The sequence below is a fragment of the Castanea sativa genome, chromosome 9, assembly GCF_040712315.1.
Source record: "Castanea sativa cultivar Marrone di Chiusa Pesio chromosome 9, ASM4071231v1".
Classification (NCBI taxonomy): Eukaryota; Viridiplantae; Streptophyta; class Magnoliopsida; order Fagales; family Fagaceae; genus Castanea; species Castanea sativa.
Genome location: NC_134021.1, coordinates 9841522 through 9859853, shown reverse-complemented (window position 1 = coordinate 9859853; position 18332 = coordinate 9841522). Strand labels below are relative to the sequence as shown.

Here is an 18332-nt window from a genome sequence, read left to right as displayed (position 1 = left end):
GAGTCTCTCCTCGGACAGACCCGTGATTACTTGGAGATTCACTAGAAAGATCAAGGTAGAGTTCTGGAAAAACTGTAGGTTAAAGAGGGGATCCAAATACCCTCTAGACATGGCGGTGTAAGAGAAATATCTCAGAAAAAAGGCTGCTGTCTCCACATTAAAGACCCTGCACCTACCTCCCTGACCGCATTAATGGGGAAGTGACCCCTGAACAGTAGAATTCAGCCTTCTAGCTAGTATTTAAAGATTTCAAGAAGGTGGTGGAAGGAGATTTTGGGTGACACATGGATAAAAGGAGAAGGAAATGAAGTATTTAAAGAGAGAAGGGGGTAGAAGAGAGGGAGAGAGGCCTTTTTGAAAAGAACTTGAGAAGGACTAGAAGCTGTAACCTTTAAAAGGAAAAAAAGAAATAATATACAAAGGGTCTTCGGCCTACGTCCGAGGAAGTTCATTTTGCCCTATTTGTCCATTGTTTATAAATACTGTAATATTCTGGCCCATTCATCAAGTTTCGAGCACCATCGAATTAGATTGCGAACCCACATTCTACAAATTTAATTGTTTAAGGCTCATTGGGCCTGAACTCACGTATGTTTTTGGGTCCAGGTGCAATTGTGCACTTACAATTTTTTTTTAATAAAGTTTTAACTTTGAACTTATAGTGTCCGCTTCTGATAATTATATTTTTTATCATCAAATCAAGATACTAATCAGTTTTAAGTGTAGACATGAATTGAAACTTAAATCTCTTATTCAACAATAAAAAACTAACAACTGGCCAGTATAGTGATGAGCCAACATGAAGTTTTAGAGCATGGATTACCAACTTACCACCATCTTTGATAATCAGCCATTCATTTCTTTTATTTTTCCCCTTTGTTTTTCTTCTTTTTGGTGAAAAAGTGTATTTTCTAAACTCAGGATTTTTTTTTTTCACAGCAGTGTTCATGAACGAGGAAATGGATGATTCTTTCTCTTTTATTTATCAGTAAATCTAGAGACAAAACATTTTGTAATTTTTCTTTTCACAACTGTCGTATTGGTTAATGTGAAAAATGATGTTACTTAAAAGACTGGGAGCCAAATTTGCTTATTATCATCATTGTCACCCTGTTATTATAATTGCGTGATATCTTCGCAGTACACAATACACAAACACAACTGACAACCTAACTAGTGCGATCAAGAACAAATAAACAGGACGATCAAGATGATTCAGGAGGAGAAGTAGAGCAAGATCTTTGGCTATAAAGCACATTTTTATTATTATTTGGGCAGCATTTTTAGGTAAGGGAGTTTAATTTTGACATTGTCAAAACATTAACGGCGTTTCTATTTCCATTAATAGCCATAATCTTCCTTAATCAGAATCTTCATTCGCCTTTCTTATCTGCAAACAAGCAATGCGCAGACCATGCCGTCAGGCAACTACAAGAGATGACATTTAAGCAAAAAAGAAGAGGGTTTGAGGCAGGGACGGAGCTACAGTTTGGCATTGGGGGGCCATTGCCCCCCCGAGATTTTGAAAAACCAACAGCCATATATATGCAATAGGCTTGAGTTACAATTTAGGCCCAAGAAGAATTAAACCTGCCCCCCATCTCCAAACTCTTGGCCCCTTAAAAAAAAAAAAGTCTAAGCAACACAACAAACCAACCCAAATAATAAGACAGATCAGCCCAAACAATTTAGTGTACGTGAATAGCAAACATTTCTTTTCACTTCTTCCATGCCCATTTATGTATTTTGTTTATCTCTTGGAATCTCCCTCCATACCCATTTATGTTATTTGTGTCTTTGTTTGTGATTGCATTGTTGTTGTTTTTTTTTTAATTTTATTTTAAATTTTTCTTTGTGAAATATGTTGCAAAACTATGAAGTGTTGAGTGTGTGTGAGCGTGACCTATTATAACTTATAAAGAGAATAGATTGAGTGAGTAATTACTAAAAAGTTACTTAGTAAAGTTAAAGAAACTTATTAAAAAAAGAAGTATAGTTAAAGAAAAAAATAATTGTACAGTTAATAAAAACATTTGGTTGGCTATTGGGTTGTTGAGGGAAATGTGTTAACTATAACAAGCTAATAAATTTATAAATTGAAAACTAAATTATGAATTGATAAGAAATAAATTTATAATTAATTTCTTATGCATACTATCCGCATTCTTATATTTTTTTTTTATTTAGTAATAATAATTAGTCCTTTTGTTCTTATAAAAAAATAAAAATGAGTCCTTTTGTGAGATTCAATCTTAGAAGAATTTTGCCCCCCCTAACTCGAAGTTCTGGCTCCGTCCCTGGTTTGAGGGTCAATGGGTTGTGCTTGCATGTTCTATTTCTTGTAAAAAGTTGGATTTTCTCCAAGTATTTAATTACTTTTTAAAATAAAGTACTACAACTCACGTAATATACCTAAATTATATTTCAAATTTTCAAATTTATCAAAACTAATTCTTAATATACCAAAATAAATCAAACTAAAAAGTTAAAAATAAAGGATATAAAATAAATTTATGTACATGCATTGGGTTGGGTTGGGTCAAATGGGTTGAAAAAACTATCAACCTAAAACCAACATAATCCAAGACTCAAAATAAAATACCAACCCAACCAACGAAAACAATTAGAGGTATCAGATTGGGTTAGGTCGGTTTTGTTGGATTAATGGGTTTGATGCACAGTTCTTATAGATAACAAACAAATAATGCAAAGAAAAAAAAGATAAGATTCATATGTAAATATGACTTGTTTGCTAGAGTTTATGCTTAACTTTTAAAAAAAATTCCTTTTCTAGATACAACTGTACTTTTATCTAATTTATATATTTGATACGTCATACATGAAATAATTATTGGGTGAGAAGAAATAGTTACCTGGACTCCGGCAAGGTTTATCCCATGTTCTCTTAGAAAGGATAAAAAGCGTTCAAGGCTGTCATCTCCGGGCTGGTAATGTCCACTATTTCTAGAGATGAGCTGAAAATGTTAGAGCAATAGATAATTAGACGCCACAAAAAAGCACAAATACATAATCGGGCAGCATTAATTACACACCATTTTGCACACCCATCTATATACAATGTGCTTTGAATTGAAATCGTGTTTTAAACTCACAAGTGTGCAAAATGGTGCGTGTAAGAGCATCTCCAATGATGTAGCTAAAGGCAAAATATTCTCTATAATAGAGAATGGGACCATAAAAATGGTCTCCAATGGGTTCTCTATACCTGAAATTTTTTTTTGCTCATGAACAATAGCTCATCAAATCTGATGGGCTACTGTACATTAGCAATTACATTTTTTGGATTAAAAAATTATACAAGCTTTCTCTCTCCTCCGGATTTCTTTCTCATTCTCTCTGTTGCTTCTTTTTTTCTCTCATCTCCGTTGCTTCTTTTTTTCTCTCATCTCCGTTGCTTCTTTTCTTTTTTTCTCTAATCTCCATTGCTTCTTTTCTTTTTTTCTCTCATCTTTGTTGCTTCTTTTTTTATCTCATTCTCTTCGTTGCTTCTCAAAGAGAGAGAGAGAGAGAGAGAGCTAGCTGGAGAAAAAAAAAAAGAGAATGAGCTGCTGGATCTCGAATGATCTTGAATGTGAGGGAGAAAAAGGAAAAAGAAGAAAGGGTGGGGTGGGTGGAGATAGGTGGACACGTGTGTGGAGGAGAAAAACAAGAAAAAAGAAAAAGAAATAAAGAAATAAAAACGTGGGTGGATGAGAATGAATTGAATGAAAGGAAAAATAATATAAAAAATCTTAATTGAGAAATGCTACCATAATATTTTCATAATAAATTTTAAGTAATAGATTGTTATTAGTTAATATTGGTGAGTAAAAAAATAATTTCAGCAGTGGGTTCAAATTAGAACTAATAACAATTTTTCACATAAGATTTTGATGTAATTTTTGTGAAAATATTGCGAAAAATATTGTGAATATAACATTTTTCATTGAAAAATATAATCGTTGGGAATGAAGATAGGAAAAATAAATGATGATAAAAAAAAAAGAATAAAAAATGAATGAAGAAATAATATTTAAATGAGATAGAGAATGGGATAAAGAATCTGTTGGAAAGTGTATTTGAAAAAGTGGGTAGTTAAAATGTAAAAGTCATTGTTCATTCTCCAAACATTACAAAAATTTGATGAATCTGCTGGTGATGCTTTAACACTTAAACAGGTTTTACATGCAGTACATTACAAACCAGATCAACAACATAATTGCCAGTGGCCAAGCCCAGCCCAACAACTTTTCCCATGTAACAATCCCCCTATAAAACTGTACCTTAACAAATCCATGTTCTGCCTCTAGGCTTCCAGCAGCTATTGTAGCTCCTCCAGCCAAGAAGCTTGAATGATGGAACTTTCCTTTCTCTTTCTACAAGGTATTAACAGTGTGTTAATTAGTTGTAAAAGACAACTATAGAAGCATGGAAATATGAGAAACTTGTCAAAAAAGAACCAAATACGTTTCTGCTTGTTCAGTCTCTTACTCTTACCTTACCAATATAGAGTCTCCCCGAGGGACTCATAACAAATATCCACTTTGTCTTGGACCCTTCAGATCCTTCAATTGTATGAAGCTCATGTCTACTTTGATTGTGAACAATTTTCCCCTCAGCAACCACATATTCGTATTGGTTTCTCTCTATCTAATTAATTTCACCATATAACATATTCACCAGAAAAAAGAAGGGCCTTAATTTGCAATTTCATTTATAATGCAACAATATGCATAATAGTTAATTCTCAATTTCAGTCCAATAAATGTTCTGAATTTATTTTATAGAAGCACATACCGGTCCAAGATACTTCACGCATTGTTTTTTAAGCTTTTTTCTTGGGCATTCTGTGAGGTCAATCTCTTTGCCAGCTCCATGATCCAACCTAAATTGTAAAAATAACAAAACTTCAAGCAACAAAAACTAACCTGAATCCTTACTAGAATAATTACTCCAAAACTTGATTGAGCATAACAATTGTCTATTACCTGTTAAATATGTTTGTTAAAATTATGGTTAAATTATTAAATTTATTATTGTCTATTAATTTTTTGGAACAAATAATAATTTATGATAATGTCAAGCTTTTTAAAAAAAAAAAAAAAGGACCATGCTGTTTATATTAAAAATTTGGGAAATCATAAACAAGGAAATGTAAAACATCTTGAGGAACGGATTCTATCCAAATAACAAAGGAAAAGAAAACCTAACTCTCCTAGCCAATATTTCTTATCCAAATGTTAATATTTTTCAAGAAATTCATGAGACCCATATTATTTGTCAAATATATGGCATATATGAAGATCCTATGTGATTTGATTTAACTCCACTTTCCTAATAAAGCAAGTTGCAACCATTAATAATGTTGAACTACCATTCAATTCCTACTAGCTAAAGTTCAACAGTTCCACTTACAAAAAAGGGGGAAAAAAAAGGATATACACAAACTGTCCTAAACATCATTTCTTGTCTTCACGTATGATACATCAATGGTGGACTCGAATCAAATCACCAACCACTCTAGCTAGTAGGAATTGAAATTATTGAATGGTATTTAGACTTTTAAGTTTTAAAAACTCATTTTTTTCAAGTCCATTTTAGATCTAAAACCTAGACCAAGTGTTAAGTTTTTTATGATTTTGTGATTCGAATTTTTCGGTGAAGCAAAGCTTCCAAATCCTTAGCCCACAATTTTTTTTTTCAAAGTACTCTAAAAGTCTCAATATCCAAAGTTCTAAAGTCAAACATTTTTTTATTAATATTTGTGGTGCGAAAAGTTCATTTTTTAAGTCCTTTTTCATCTAAAAGTAAAACCTAGACCAAGTATTAAGACTTTAATGATTTTGTGATTTAAATTTTTCAGTGAAGCAATGGCAAAGCTTCTAAATCCTTAGCCCACATTTTTTTTTTCAAAGCACTCTCAATATCCAAAGTTCTAAAGCCAAACTTTTTCTTCTTTAATTTCTATATTTGTAGCGCTAAAAGTTCCTTTGAGCATAATTTGCTTACCAATAAAAAAATGGCTGACCAGCATTTGATCTATACCACTGGTTGAAGTACAAACGTAAGCAACTCCCATATCGATGCCGTGGATCAATCTATGTGGTTCAAAATACAATGAAGAGTAAAGTTAAAGATAAAATGATAATAAATAAATAAAACGATACAGTTAAAATTAGCAAAAAAAATCAAATTAACAAGATATATTATTAAGCAGAAAGGGTTTGGAGAAGAAGCTAGTACTGCTTCAATCCAATGCTGAAAAGCCAATATTTGTGCTTCGTCATCTTCTGAGAAACCTCTGCCTACCTGCCCAAGAAGTTAAATTTTTCATGTTAGTAAAAGCTAATTATATTTTTCATGACGATTATTTGTTATTTGCGGAAAGTTGATAAAATATAGTTGTATTTAGAAAGGAAAAAAAAAAAAAAAAAAAAGCCATCTAAACACATTTTAAATCAGTTTGCGTTCGAAAATAAAATATGCGCATTTTAAATTAAGACATCTTGAAATCCATTATGAACTGTATCATGTATGAGTTTTAAAATTTTCATTAGCTGATCAACTTTCACATAATTTTCTGATAATTTTATGACTCTCTACCCTATATAATAATTAAGAAAGACTGAAAAAGTCTACTTCAAATTCAAAGAAGAATACTGTTTCAAAATATATCACTTCTTATACTATAAAATATAAATTCAAAGAAAGTGCTTCTCTGTGAAAGCTTCCCTCCATGTAATGAGTTATTATTTGAATTATGAAAAGAAAAAAAGCGGAAGAAGAATTTCCGACTAAACAAATAAGTCTAAGAATGATTAAGATAAACTTCTAATAAATGTTGTGGTTATGATTTAAAAAATGACTACATAGACTAGACAAAAAAGTTATGTTATCATTATAATGTTGTTTTGGATCAGGTTGACCTTGTGAAGCCTTAATGATATTGGTAGGCCCCTTTGTTTTCTCTTTCTTCGTTTTTTTTTTTTAGAGGGGGGCGGGGGGTCCTTTTCATTGTTAAAAGGAAAATGTACTTTTGTTTTTGGGTGCATTTGCAATATTTCCTTCACTTCAAAAGTAAACAATGACCACGCACCCTTAGTCGCAATAGTCACTTCATAAATATAAATTCTTGTAAGGTAGAAAGAAGGATTAAGAAGGGTCAAGATTTAAGTTTTTAAAAGCATCCACATTGGTGAAGCTATAAATTTAGCAATATAGCTCTACAAAAAAATATTTTATCTATTTTACATTCTCACTTTACAAAATACCGAATATAAGTGCTTCTATTTTAAATTTCAACACAATAAAATAATCTAAACAACATAATAAAATAATATATTTAATATAAAGTAGTGTGAACACATAATTTAATAATACTTTTTTTTTTACCTATGAGTTACGGTGCATAGTCACTTAGGTCTCAATGCAATAAAATAATATAAATAACACAGTAAAATAATATATTCATTACAATAAAATAATATATTTACTACAAAGCAGTGTGAACACATAAATAAAATAATATAATTAATATAAAGTAAGTGGAGCCAAATTATTTGGCTTTAGCTTCACCAATGTAAGCATAAATTTGTATTTGATGGTATTAAAAATAGCAATATAACTTTTTAGCACTACCAATATTAATTCGAAGGGAGTTTCACATATATGTATATTTAGTTTATACTTAGAGTAGAATTCTATATTAGATAAGGGAAAAAAAAAAAAAGTGTGAACAATGACCTCCATAACTATTGACAATAAGTTTTTGGCATCCGTAGAATTTCAAAATAAACTAAAAATTTATTTTTCTATTAGATACCTTTTTTTTTTTTTGAGAGAATTTTAACTTATGGCATCCACTCCTAATGATAGCTTTTTATCATCAGACCAAGACACCAATTAGTTTTTGGTGTAGGCGGGGATTAATCCCCAGATCTCTTATACAACCATCAGAGACTTTACCAGTTGAACTAACTAGAACTCACCTATTAGATACCTTTTTGGGAAAACATTTATGTTAAATTTGACACTTCTAACAATATAAAGTGTTTATTAGCAACAATTAAAGGAGGATATTACCAAATTTTAAACTTTAGGGAGGATATTTAATTTGCACCATAATTGAAGGAAGAAAATGTAATCAAACCTTTCTACAAATAACCTTACCCACTTCACATAGCTAGATGGGTTGAATTACCTTATGACATGTTTTGCAACCCCTCTCATCTAAATATGTATTTTGACGATAGTACCTCTCATATTTAAGTTTCCTTAGTCTCCGTAAATAAATAAAAAATAAATAAAAAAAGAGAGAGAGAGACTTCACAACGGATAAAAATCTAATAAAAACCAACTTATTTAATAGTATACCCTCTGCACATTATATATATATATATATATATATATATGAGAGAAAGACTCTTATTTCTTATCCAATTAAAATATCACTCGTTTTAGCTAAATGTACTTGTAAGGACAATTAGGGTTGCCCAAGCATCCAAATCGGGCCAATCCATTCTATTTTGGGCTATTTCAATCAATGGTTTGGTTAATATTGGATTACTTCTCATCAAACAATCCAATTTGGTCGAATATCAGGTTTAGATAAGAGAACTTAGAGACCCGACTGACCAATCATGATTATTTTATGGTTGAAGGAGGCCAAAAATCTATTGAGATACATCCATGGGAGGCCAGATCAAGCATCCATTCTCCCCTTCTTGCCGTCCCCTCCTTGCCATTGACTATGATGTTTGGTCAACATTTTCCCTTTCTGTCATTGTTTATTGAGTTGTTATTATTAAGTTAATATCAAATCTTAACAACCACTCAAGAAAATCTATTAAACCCGAAAAGTAACCATGATTTGCTCTTTTGTACTTCTAAAGGTAGTATCTTACCCCTCACAATAGGTGAACCCATAGGTGGTAGGGTTCACGTGCTGTGAGGGAGCCACAAGATGGTTATAAATTTTTTGTTCTTCAAATCCTAACCAAAAAATTTAAAATAAAAATAATAATCACAATATTCAATCAAGAACTTAAATGTTATGTTAGGTCAACAACCTATCCAAAAAAAAAAACCTAATTGGTATTGGTTTGTGGTAGGGGTAGTTTTTTAAACTCATCGATGTTCTCGAATCGAGTAGTGAGTTGAGTATTAACTCAAACTTGCCTAACCGCCTGCCACTTAATGGACCCACGAATACCCTTCCGGCTTCCACACTTCTCAAAAAGGGAGTGAGGGGGAAGACAATAAAAAATCCTAAGAAAATCAAATCCCAAAAATAACACAACAAAATCCATTAAACCCCAAAAGTAACTATGACTTATTTTTCTTCTCGAAATAAAAACTCAGTCTTTCACCATAGGTGAAAACCCGTAAATGGATAGGGCCCACATTTATTATTCCCTAGGACTGGCTTTGGGTAACGAAATCTTACTCGAATCAAAGAGATGATATATACAAATAGTTAAATATGGTTTACTTCCAGTACTTTTTTAACAAAAAAAAAAAAAAAATCAAAACAATAAGCACAATAATAAAAGAAAGATTTCCAAGAATTGATAATCAAACCATAGAAGCATTAAAGCCAATCCGAGTCCAGCGAGTATTGGAACTCCTCTCATTCAAGCACTCGAAGAAGAAAGTCGTACTGATATTCAGTATAGCAAAGTCTATCGCGTGCCCCCTTCATAATCATCACCATATTTTCAGTCCAACATTCAAGTAAAAAACCAAAAGGCAAGATAAACAATAAGCAAAGATATTCCAAGAACATATACATAGAGAGAGAGAGAGAGAGAGAGAGAGAGAGAGAGAGAGAAATACCAGAGCTCGGCTATAATGGTGTCGGCTAACTTGCGCCGGTCACGAAAACTCCGATACATGTTCTGCAACTTCACAGCTGCGTGAGTTGCAGCCTGCAGAGAATCAATGGCCATTTTGTGCCGCTGAGAGTTGAGACTTTGACTTGAGAGTCGAGAGAGCTAAGTACTTTGGTTCAGTTGTGGCTTTAGCGGATAATCTGACATGTCAATTTATAGTATGAGAAAACATACTATAAATTTATTTATTCCTTAGTTTTCACGTGGTCCACTTCCAAAGCACATTCTCACTAGTATCCTTCGCGGCAAGACCCAGTGGATTGTGAGTGACCAAAGAGGAATCTTTAGCTTCAAATGGTAAAAGAACAAAGAAATATTCAACTGCCTTTATCATTGATACATACCTAAGGAAAAAAATTAAAAAAGGGCTAGAATCTGAATTTATAAAAGAAGAATAATGTAGTCAGTGTCAGTCACATCAAAAAATTTGAAAAAGAAAAAAAAAATAGACATCTCTAATGACATAAGATTTAAGGGTGGACAAAACTTGATCAGTTAGGAACAATGTATCCTGTTTTTTAATATTATTAATTTGGTAAAATAAGTTTAGATCCAAACTAAATTTATTTCATGGTTTCTCAAATGAAACACCCCCTCAATATCCATAGGTGTACATGACTGTACATTCTCAAATGAAATACCCCCTCAATATACATAGATATGAATTAAGTTTTTGTATGCAATTTGATTATTGAAGATAAATGTGGGTCTGTTTAGATCTGTTTATTTTGCTGAAATTGAAAATTTTTTGCTGAAAATACCGTAAATAAAGGTAAAAATTAGTTAAAATAATATAGTGGAACCCATTAATAGTACCAAAAAGTGCAGTTAGACCCATAAATAGTAACAAAAATAAGTTAAATAGTAAAATAAATTGATAAAATTAATCATGTCAAACAGATATATAATATGATTATCTTAAAATTATTCTGTGTATTCAATGTATTATGCTCTTGTTTTATTGTTTTATATAAATGTGGATCTTATCTGCAGATTCGACACATGTGACTCACACTTTATGTGAGAGAATAAGATAGGATATACTAGGAGTATGAAATAATATTTTGATTAACTTTCGAGTTTTGAACCCTCCTAAGCAAAACTATTAAAATGAGAATGGGTGGACTTGCCCCTTCAAAGTCGTGTTTGTGAATAAGTGGAATTCCTCCTTCAAAGTCATCTTTGTGTTTTTGGTTATAGAAGCACATAGAGTTGACTAACGCTTAGTCTTGTCCAGTAGTCCTTGTGGCTTTTATTCGTTGTCTCTATCCACACACACAACATTACATAATAAAATACAACGTGTTAAGTGAGGAAGGCCACTTGTAGATGAGAGCATCAAGAATTTAACAATGCTTCTTTTCTAAACGAGAACTCAGTTATATTGATTTTCTTAATAGCATTTTTTCAGTTAGTTATTAAATTCATATTTTATGAACAATTAAAATCATTGTAACCCTTCATAAGTGGATTTCTAGTTTCAATCCTAACCCAACCTTATACTATAATGAATTGGGTTAGGGTTGACATAATAAGAATGGGTATAAATTGGCCAAGGGGTAGTCGAATTGGCACCTCCTCATGCACTAAGTGCTCGTTCTTCAAGTTTTGAGGTTAGCAATATATTATAATTATCTCTAAAAAAAAAAATGGTTATGAATTGGACTAATCTATTTGGGTTGAATGTTGCCACCACATGGGAATGAATTGGACTAATCTGTTTGGGTTGAATGTTGCCACCACTTTTCTTTCTCTTCAAAAGCAACCACGACCTTGCTATGCCGTTAGGAGTTTTTTTTTTTTTTTTTTTTTTGATAAGCTTCAATCTATTGCTGGAAAAAAAACGAGGAACAAAGTTGGGACTCTTCCTTACAAACTGCAGAAATCGCTGGGGAAAGATAATCCTTGAAGAAAAGGAAAGACAAATAAGAACTTGAAGCAAATTTAGCAGCTACATGTGCTGCAGCATTACAGCACCTCCTAACCCAAACAAACGAACAACTAGCCAAAGACTTTGCTAACTCAGCCACGTTGGAGATGGTGGTACGAATGGACCACTCCAGTTAGGACTATCCTACAAATTCTGTACCCATAATGATTTTGATTTTACAAACAACCAACCCACATAAAAATAAATAAAAAAACAAACAAACAACCAACCAACCAACCTTTAGTTCAAAAATTTGGAGTCAATTATAAATCTTCACTTTTTTGTCATTCTATTCTATCCAAAATCATAGTCAGTTGATTTTACAAAAATAAAATAATTTCATCATCACCGTTTTGATGTTTTATCTGCTCGTGTTTGCCATGTGCTATACACAATCTAGGAAAGTCAAGATGTGACAAAATATACTTATAAACAATCTAGGATGTCAAGATGTGACGAAATAGGCCAAGCGAGATAATTCACAAGACGAGAAGCACTAGAAGGAACACCTTCAACGTATGGCTAAGATAAAAGGGCACGTTTTCTCTTTCCATGGGCAGTGAACTGTTGAATATAGTAGTTGGATTCAACAGGAGATTATACTGCTTCTAGCCTCTACGATTTGCCTCAAATTTTTGACCACCAATTGGAATTCCAATATAGTGGGTTAAACAGAAAATAAGTAGAGATTATGGAACATGATTAGACCTAAAAAGCATTATTCTCTAACCATTCAAAAGAGTTTTAGGTGACATAAAGAACAGATATGTACACTAAGCATTCCTTAGGCATGATGCAAAAACTAAGTGATATATGAATTTAATCAGCAGAGGTCCCATCACCATTACCGATATCCGACTCGTGGTGAGGTATAGATGATGCAGTAGGTGATGCAAGACCAGCCATTCGCCTGAAGGCTGATGGTGTGGGTGGAGTTCTTGGAGACAGGTTAACAAACTCCAAGGCATGTTGCCTCAGTACTTCGGGGTAGTCAGCAACACAACCAATTCTTGGTCCAGCTCCACTTGACCACTTGCATGAGAGCTGATTGCCTAATTGGTATGATTTTGCTGCCTTTTTGGAATTGATTCGTTGCAATATTGCAGTCTTGGGAACCTCAGCTCTCGGGCTTTGAAGACCACCAGACAGTGTCCTTTCGTAACTGGTTCTGGTTTTGGTTTCAGTTTGAGGAAATTCAGTTGATTCTGGGGATGGGGGTCTCTCTTCTTCATCTGGAATTTCAAGTTCTTGAGTTTTTGATTTCATCGAACCTTCAACTGAAGTCCCATTTCTATTGAGTTTGCCCTCATCATAAGCATCCTGATCTTCATTGGCTTTGCATACCTGAAAACAAGGTTGCAAAAGTTTTGTCAGGCAATTACAGAAGGCATTTTAACTTTGAAATAACCAGACCACAGACAAGTAATGATCAGAAAAGACACTCCGGTTCTAGTACGGATGTAGCTCAATCCACACCTCCTGGTGTTTCCAAAAGAGACATTCGAGGTTTAAACCCTCCCTCCCCCATTGTAAACAATCTAATTATCAAAAATAAAAAACCAATCCACTTGATTGCTCTGTAATCTGAAGTTTAACAACGCAGAACACTCAGCCCATTGAAATGCCATGTTTTTTGCATCGTTTTAGAAAATCTTCTTTCCTGGTATTAGGTTGATTTAATTTTTCTTATCCCCCCCCCCCCCCGCAGCGGCTCCAATCTTTTACACTATCCAAACTTTTCTTTGCCAAGTAAGCACCAAGCTTTTTTAGAATGACAATTATGAGTAATGCGGTCAGACAGATGAACAATTACCTGAATTTCATCAAGGTTCAGCCCATTTTCCTTGAGAAGAGATAAAAAGCTGTCAAGGCTGTCATCTGTTGGTCGGTAATGTCCACTGTATGGAGATACGGACTGAAAATTAAAGCAAAAGATCAGATGCAAGATGAGCGCATCTCACCAGAACCAGAACTTTGATTTGGCATTTTAACATGTAACTTTTGTGTGCATGTGTGTAGGAAAAGAAGAAGACAGCCATCTACTATATCCAACAATGCATCAGTGTACAGTTATTATGAATTACACTGTTTTCCAGGTATAAACAACAAATATGAGCACTTTGGTTTAGAATTTCTGAATATCACAGCCACAGTTCAAATATAAAAATTAAGCATACTATCAATGAGTAGAGCCATGCATAAGCTCTAAAAAAGGACACCTGGAGCAGTCTTCCAAAGGAATCCCTATGTAGACAACTACTGCTCAGAATTTTGTTGTAAAAATCATTACCCATTCCAGTACTGACAACTTATGCCATGTATAAATCTGTAGGATATTTACCTTAAGAATTCCTTGCTCTGCCACTAGCCTTCCAGCAGCTAACGTAGCTCCTCCAGCTAAGAAGCTAGAATGATGGAATACTCCTTTCTTTTTCTGTAGAGGATTAACAATGTATTAGTTTGTTCTGGAATTTTATCAGAGCAATGGAAGTATATAAATTATAGAAATAGGTTCCCAGTTTTTTAAATCTCTTACCTGACCAACATACAGTTTCTTGGAGGTGCTCATGACGAATATCCACTTGGCTGATTGTGAATCTTGGGTAGTATCAAGGAGATCTCCAGTTTGCTTGTGAATTATTTTCCTTTCAATAATGATGTATTCATAATGTTCCCTCTCTTGCTAATTTCAGCAAATAAAAGCCACCAGGAGAAAGGCAGAAAAATTATAAGGGGAAGGAAGGAGAAACAATTAAAAATAAAACAAAACAAAACAAAACAAAAAATGCTAGATCCTTAACAATCTCAGTTATTATGCAGCAAATCACTTCTAATTTAATTCAATTCATGCAAACACATACAGGTCCAAGATACTTGATGCATTGTTGTCGCAGCTTTGATCTTGAGCATTCTTTGAGATCAAGCTCTTTGCCTTCTCCAGCATCCAACCTGCAGAGAGTTAAAATAATAAAACTTTCAGCAACTATTTGCCTTTACAACTAGTAAAAGACAGTTTTTTGGCATATGAAGGCTGTATCAAGAACAAGAAGTCAACAACAGGCAAAAAGTAATTCCTCACCCACACATTTTGTAAGTTTTCTAATACACCCCCCCCCCCCTCTCCCTTTTCCCCCAAATTTTCCCTTATGTAACTCTATAAAAGCTCTATTTATCTATCATCTCTAGAACATTTTAAGGGAATATGTGACTTTCAGATCATATGAAACATATATGGCATGGAGATACTGTATGACCATATCCTTCTAATTGAATATAATACTACTTGAGCAATAAACCAGAAACCAATATCAACAAAATGGATGAAGAACCTTTCCATGATGTTGAGCCGTCATTACATATAATAGATAAATGAGAGACGCAAAACTCACAAGACTACCATCAATTAATTTCATAGTTTGTGATAACTGAAAAGCACCTTATCAATATCTAGCACAATCGAACATAAAAATAAAATATTTTCTGAGAAAAATATTCTTTTTTTAAGGTACATAAAATATTCTTGCCATATCCACGCCATTCGTTACAAAGGCATCAGAAACATTATATACCCAGAATTGCATACTAGGACAAATTTGTCCATGTAAGACAACTCGCCTCATAAAGCTTGAGGAATCTGTTTCACTTCTAAGAATTATGCTCATTTTGATTCAAAGTATCAATATCATGAATCTCAATACCATAAAAGAATAACTTTTTGCAATGCCAACTTATTTTGGAGCAAAATATTGCTTACCAGTAGAAAAATGGCTGACCAGCATCGGCTTTGCACCACTCTTCATAGTAATAATGCAAGCTATGCCCATATCGATGCCTCGGGTCAATCTACAATTTCAAGTAATAACATTAACATAAGTGAATACAAATTATAAAACAAAAACAAAACTCTAATTATCAGATAAATTGCAAAGGCTTTAGAGAGAAGAAAGTAAATAGTACTTACAGCTTCAATCCAATGCTGAAAAGCTAATTTTTGGGCTCTGGCATCTTTGGACAAACCCTTGCCAACCTGCCCAATAAAAGTCCAAATGTTAACTAAATTGAACTCACTTCATTCACACCCAACTCGTCTTTATCCCAAATTACTATCAAGCACATGCCAAGTATTCCCTACAGTAACTAAAAAACTTTATCTTTTCTGATCCAATAAGAAAACTTAAAAAAAAAACCTTTATTCAAAATAAATAAATAAATAAATTACCCTTGCAGCATTCAAACTGATCCGATTCCACTTGGAAGCCAAACTTTCTGGCTTGGAGAAATTAAAAAATGATATCGTATTGTGGCTCTGTCTAGCAAAGTCTATCACTTGCCACCTACACACACAGTTTACACACAATCACACTCTCATAATAGTCTCATGATCCTTCAGTCAAATATTCAATTCAACAACAACAAAAAATAGCACAGAGATACGGTGCACCCACCAGAGCTCTTCAGCGACAACAGCGGAGTCCGCTAACCTACGCCTCGTACGGTAACTCCGGTACACTTTCTGCAACCTCACCGCCGCGTCCGACGCGGGACACGCGCTTCCCGGCGCGTGAGCCTCAGACCCCTCCTCCTCCTCCTCCTCCCCCACCACTGCGAGCGTGGACTCCACGTCAGACATCGTCTTCTTCTTCTTCTTCTTCTTCGGTGACTCGTCGGTGGTGGAGGAGGGTGGTGTGTCAGATGGGTCGGAGCTCCGAGAGTCCGAGTGAATGAGACCCGAAGACGACGAAGATGACACACCCATTTCGCCGAAAGAGTAAGGAAATGAAGAAGAAGAAGAAGAAGAAGAAGGAGCTGGCTTTGACTGAAGCTCCAAGCTTTGAACTTGAACCTTCATTTCAAAACCCAAAGACTGCGTCAAGATAATGAGCTCTGAAGAGTCTCTGATTATATGCTATAAACAAAGACCAAACAAGAACGCAAAGAGAGAGAGAACCTCAAATTCTTGGGAATCAAATGAAAAATAATTTTTCAGAGAGGCAAAGCATTGAGCTTTGGAGTTTCGATACTATATATATGGTTTTACCGGGAAACACCTACCTGTCAATTTAATATTTATGTAAGTAGCGGTTTTGCTACGCGCTTTTTTTGTAGAGCTAAGGCTACTCGCTGTTGCAGACAGAATCGACTTGTTGAGTCGAAACCCTGAGAAATTTTATTTTATTGCGGCAACAGTACAGAAATTCGTAGTATATTTTAGTATAAAAACCTATTTTATTTTTTCTGTTTTATCCTATTTTTGCTGTTTTATCTTTTATGCAAACTATTTTTTAAAATTATCCGTATTAAATTATCTATTTTACATTTTAATTTAGGCGTAAATGCACTTTTAGTCTTTATATTTTGACCCGATTTCTATTTTGGTCTCTACATTTTATTTTTACTATTTTTAGTCCCTAAATCAATTAACGCATGACGTTTAAGTTATTACCGTCACCAACTAACAGAAAATGCTGACGTAGCTAACGGTACAGTAAAATAATAATTAAAAAATCTATTTTGGCATTAAAAAATTGTCACGTCAACATCTAAATTAAAAAATTAATTAATTAATTTTAACTAAATGAGAAAAATTAAAAACAAAAAATCACATGAATTGAGATCTAAGAGTGCCTTGAACAAGAACAACAAGAATACAATCTCAGACCTAAGAACACAAACCCAGAAATTTATAAAATAAAAAAAAATAAAAAAATAAAAAAACAACAACAACAACAAAAAAACAACATTCAAGACCGAATTCTCCAGCAAATCACTAATCCACATGATCAAGAATGTAATTACATTCACATTCTCATTCTCATTATTTGATTCTAAGATCCCAATCAAATACGAGTAAAAAAAAATGTCAGCTTCCCAAACCCTAGGCGGTCCATCCAGGAGCGGGCATGTGATAGGGCCATCATTAGACAAGATCATCAAAAATGCGGCGTGGCACAAGCACTCTCAGCTTGTCTCCGTCTGCAAATTTGTCTTGGGTTTTTCTTTCCGATCTGGGTAGTCTCGGATCGAGCGATTACTTCAGCAAAACCAGCAACAACCCAATTCGCTTACCCAACAACTCAAAGATTCAAGATTGTTATTGATTACCCAACAGCCACCTCTTGCATTTGCCTCCAAATCCGCTCCGCATCGACTCGAAGAAGCTCCGGCTCCTACAAGTTTTTGTATCAAAATTTTCTCACACAATAAAACAAAAGCAGAGAGAGAGAGAGAGAGAAAACCAAAACCTTTTGGAGACAATCGAGTTTGAAGGAGAGGAGCTCGGAGAAGTAAGGTTGTTGAGCGGAGGAGGAGAAGGCAGAAGTGAAGGCGAGAGAGATGAGGCTCGATAGCGACGACAGCGTTGTTTCCTCTGCCGCATTTTTCGAGTCCATTTCCAAAGAAGACCTGCTCCGATCGATGAGCTCTGAGAATTGGATATGCCTTTTAATATTTGAGAATCGGATTTGCTCAAATTGGCGTCGTGCACCTCTTTGGATTTGTGTTTGTGTTTTTTG

General features: G+C 34.0%; 2 protein-coding genes across 2 annotated transcripts in view; both read right to left on the bottom strand.

Moving 5' to 3' along the window:
* Nucleotides 1–10173, bottom strand: part of LOC142608721 (IQ domain-containing protein IQM3-like) — a 32456-nt gene extending 22283 nt beyond the window's left edge. The window contains exons 1-8 of the mRNA XM_075780411.1: nt 9835–10173; nt 9580–9694; nt 6244–6309; nt 6010–6098; nt 4798–4885; nt 4498–4650; nt 4284–4376; nt 2874–2975 (exon numbers count right to left, since the gene is read on the bottom strand). Coding sequence (XP_075636526.1) covers nt 2874–2975; nt 4284–4376; nt 4498–4650; nt 4798–4885; nt 6010–6098; nt 6244–6309; nt 9580–9694; nt 9835–9947 — 819 coding nt within the window. The 5' untranslated portion in view covers nt 9948–10173. The remainder of the gene's footprint in view (nt 1–2873; nt 2976–4283; nt 4377–4497; nt 4651–4797; nt 4886–6009; nt 6099–6243; nt 6310–9579; nt 9695–9834) is intronic.
* A 2349-nt stretch (nt 10174–12522) lies between these two features.
* On the bottom strand, nt 12523–16873 carry LOC142611093 (IQ domain-containing protein IQM3-like). The gene is made up of 9 exons (XM_075783125.1): nt 16266–16873; nt 16040–16154; nt 15782–15847; nt 15575–15663; nt 14682–14769; nt 14357–14503; nt 14162–14254; nt 13634–13735; nt 12523–13164 (listed from the first exon to the last, which is right to left on the bottom strand). Exons 1-9 carry the CDS (start codon nt 16667–16669, stop codon nt 12640–12642), a joined length of 1629 nt encoding a protein of 542 aa, XP_075639240.1. The 5' UTR covers nt 16670–16873; the 3' UTR covers nt 12523–12639.
* Between the last annotated feature and the right edge of the window lie 1459 nt (nt 16874–18332).

Coding starts and splice junctions, on each gene's coding strand:
- LOC142611093 (XM_075783125.1), bottom strand. CDS start 16,669: ATGAAGGTTCAAGTTCAAAGCTTGGAGCTTCAGTCAAAGCCAGCTCCT. Junction 14,770..15,574: donor GGTCAGCCATTTTTCTACTG/GTAAGCAATATT, acceptor AACTCTCTGCAG/GTTGGATGCTGGAGAAGGCA. Junction 13,165..13,633: donor TGAACCTTGATGAAATTCAG/GTAATTGTTCAT, acceptor CCTTGTTTTCAG/GTATGCAAAGCCAATGAAGA.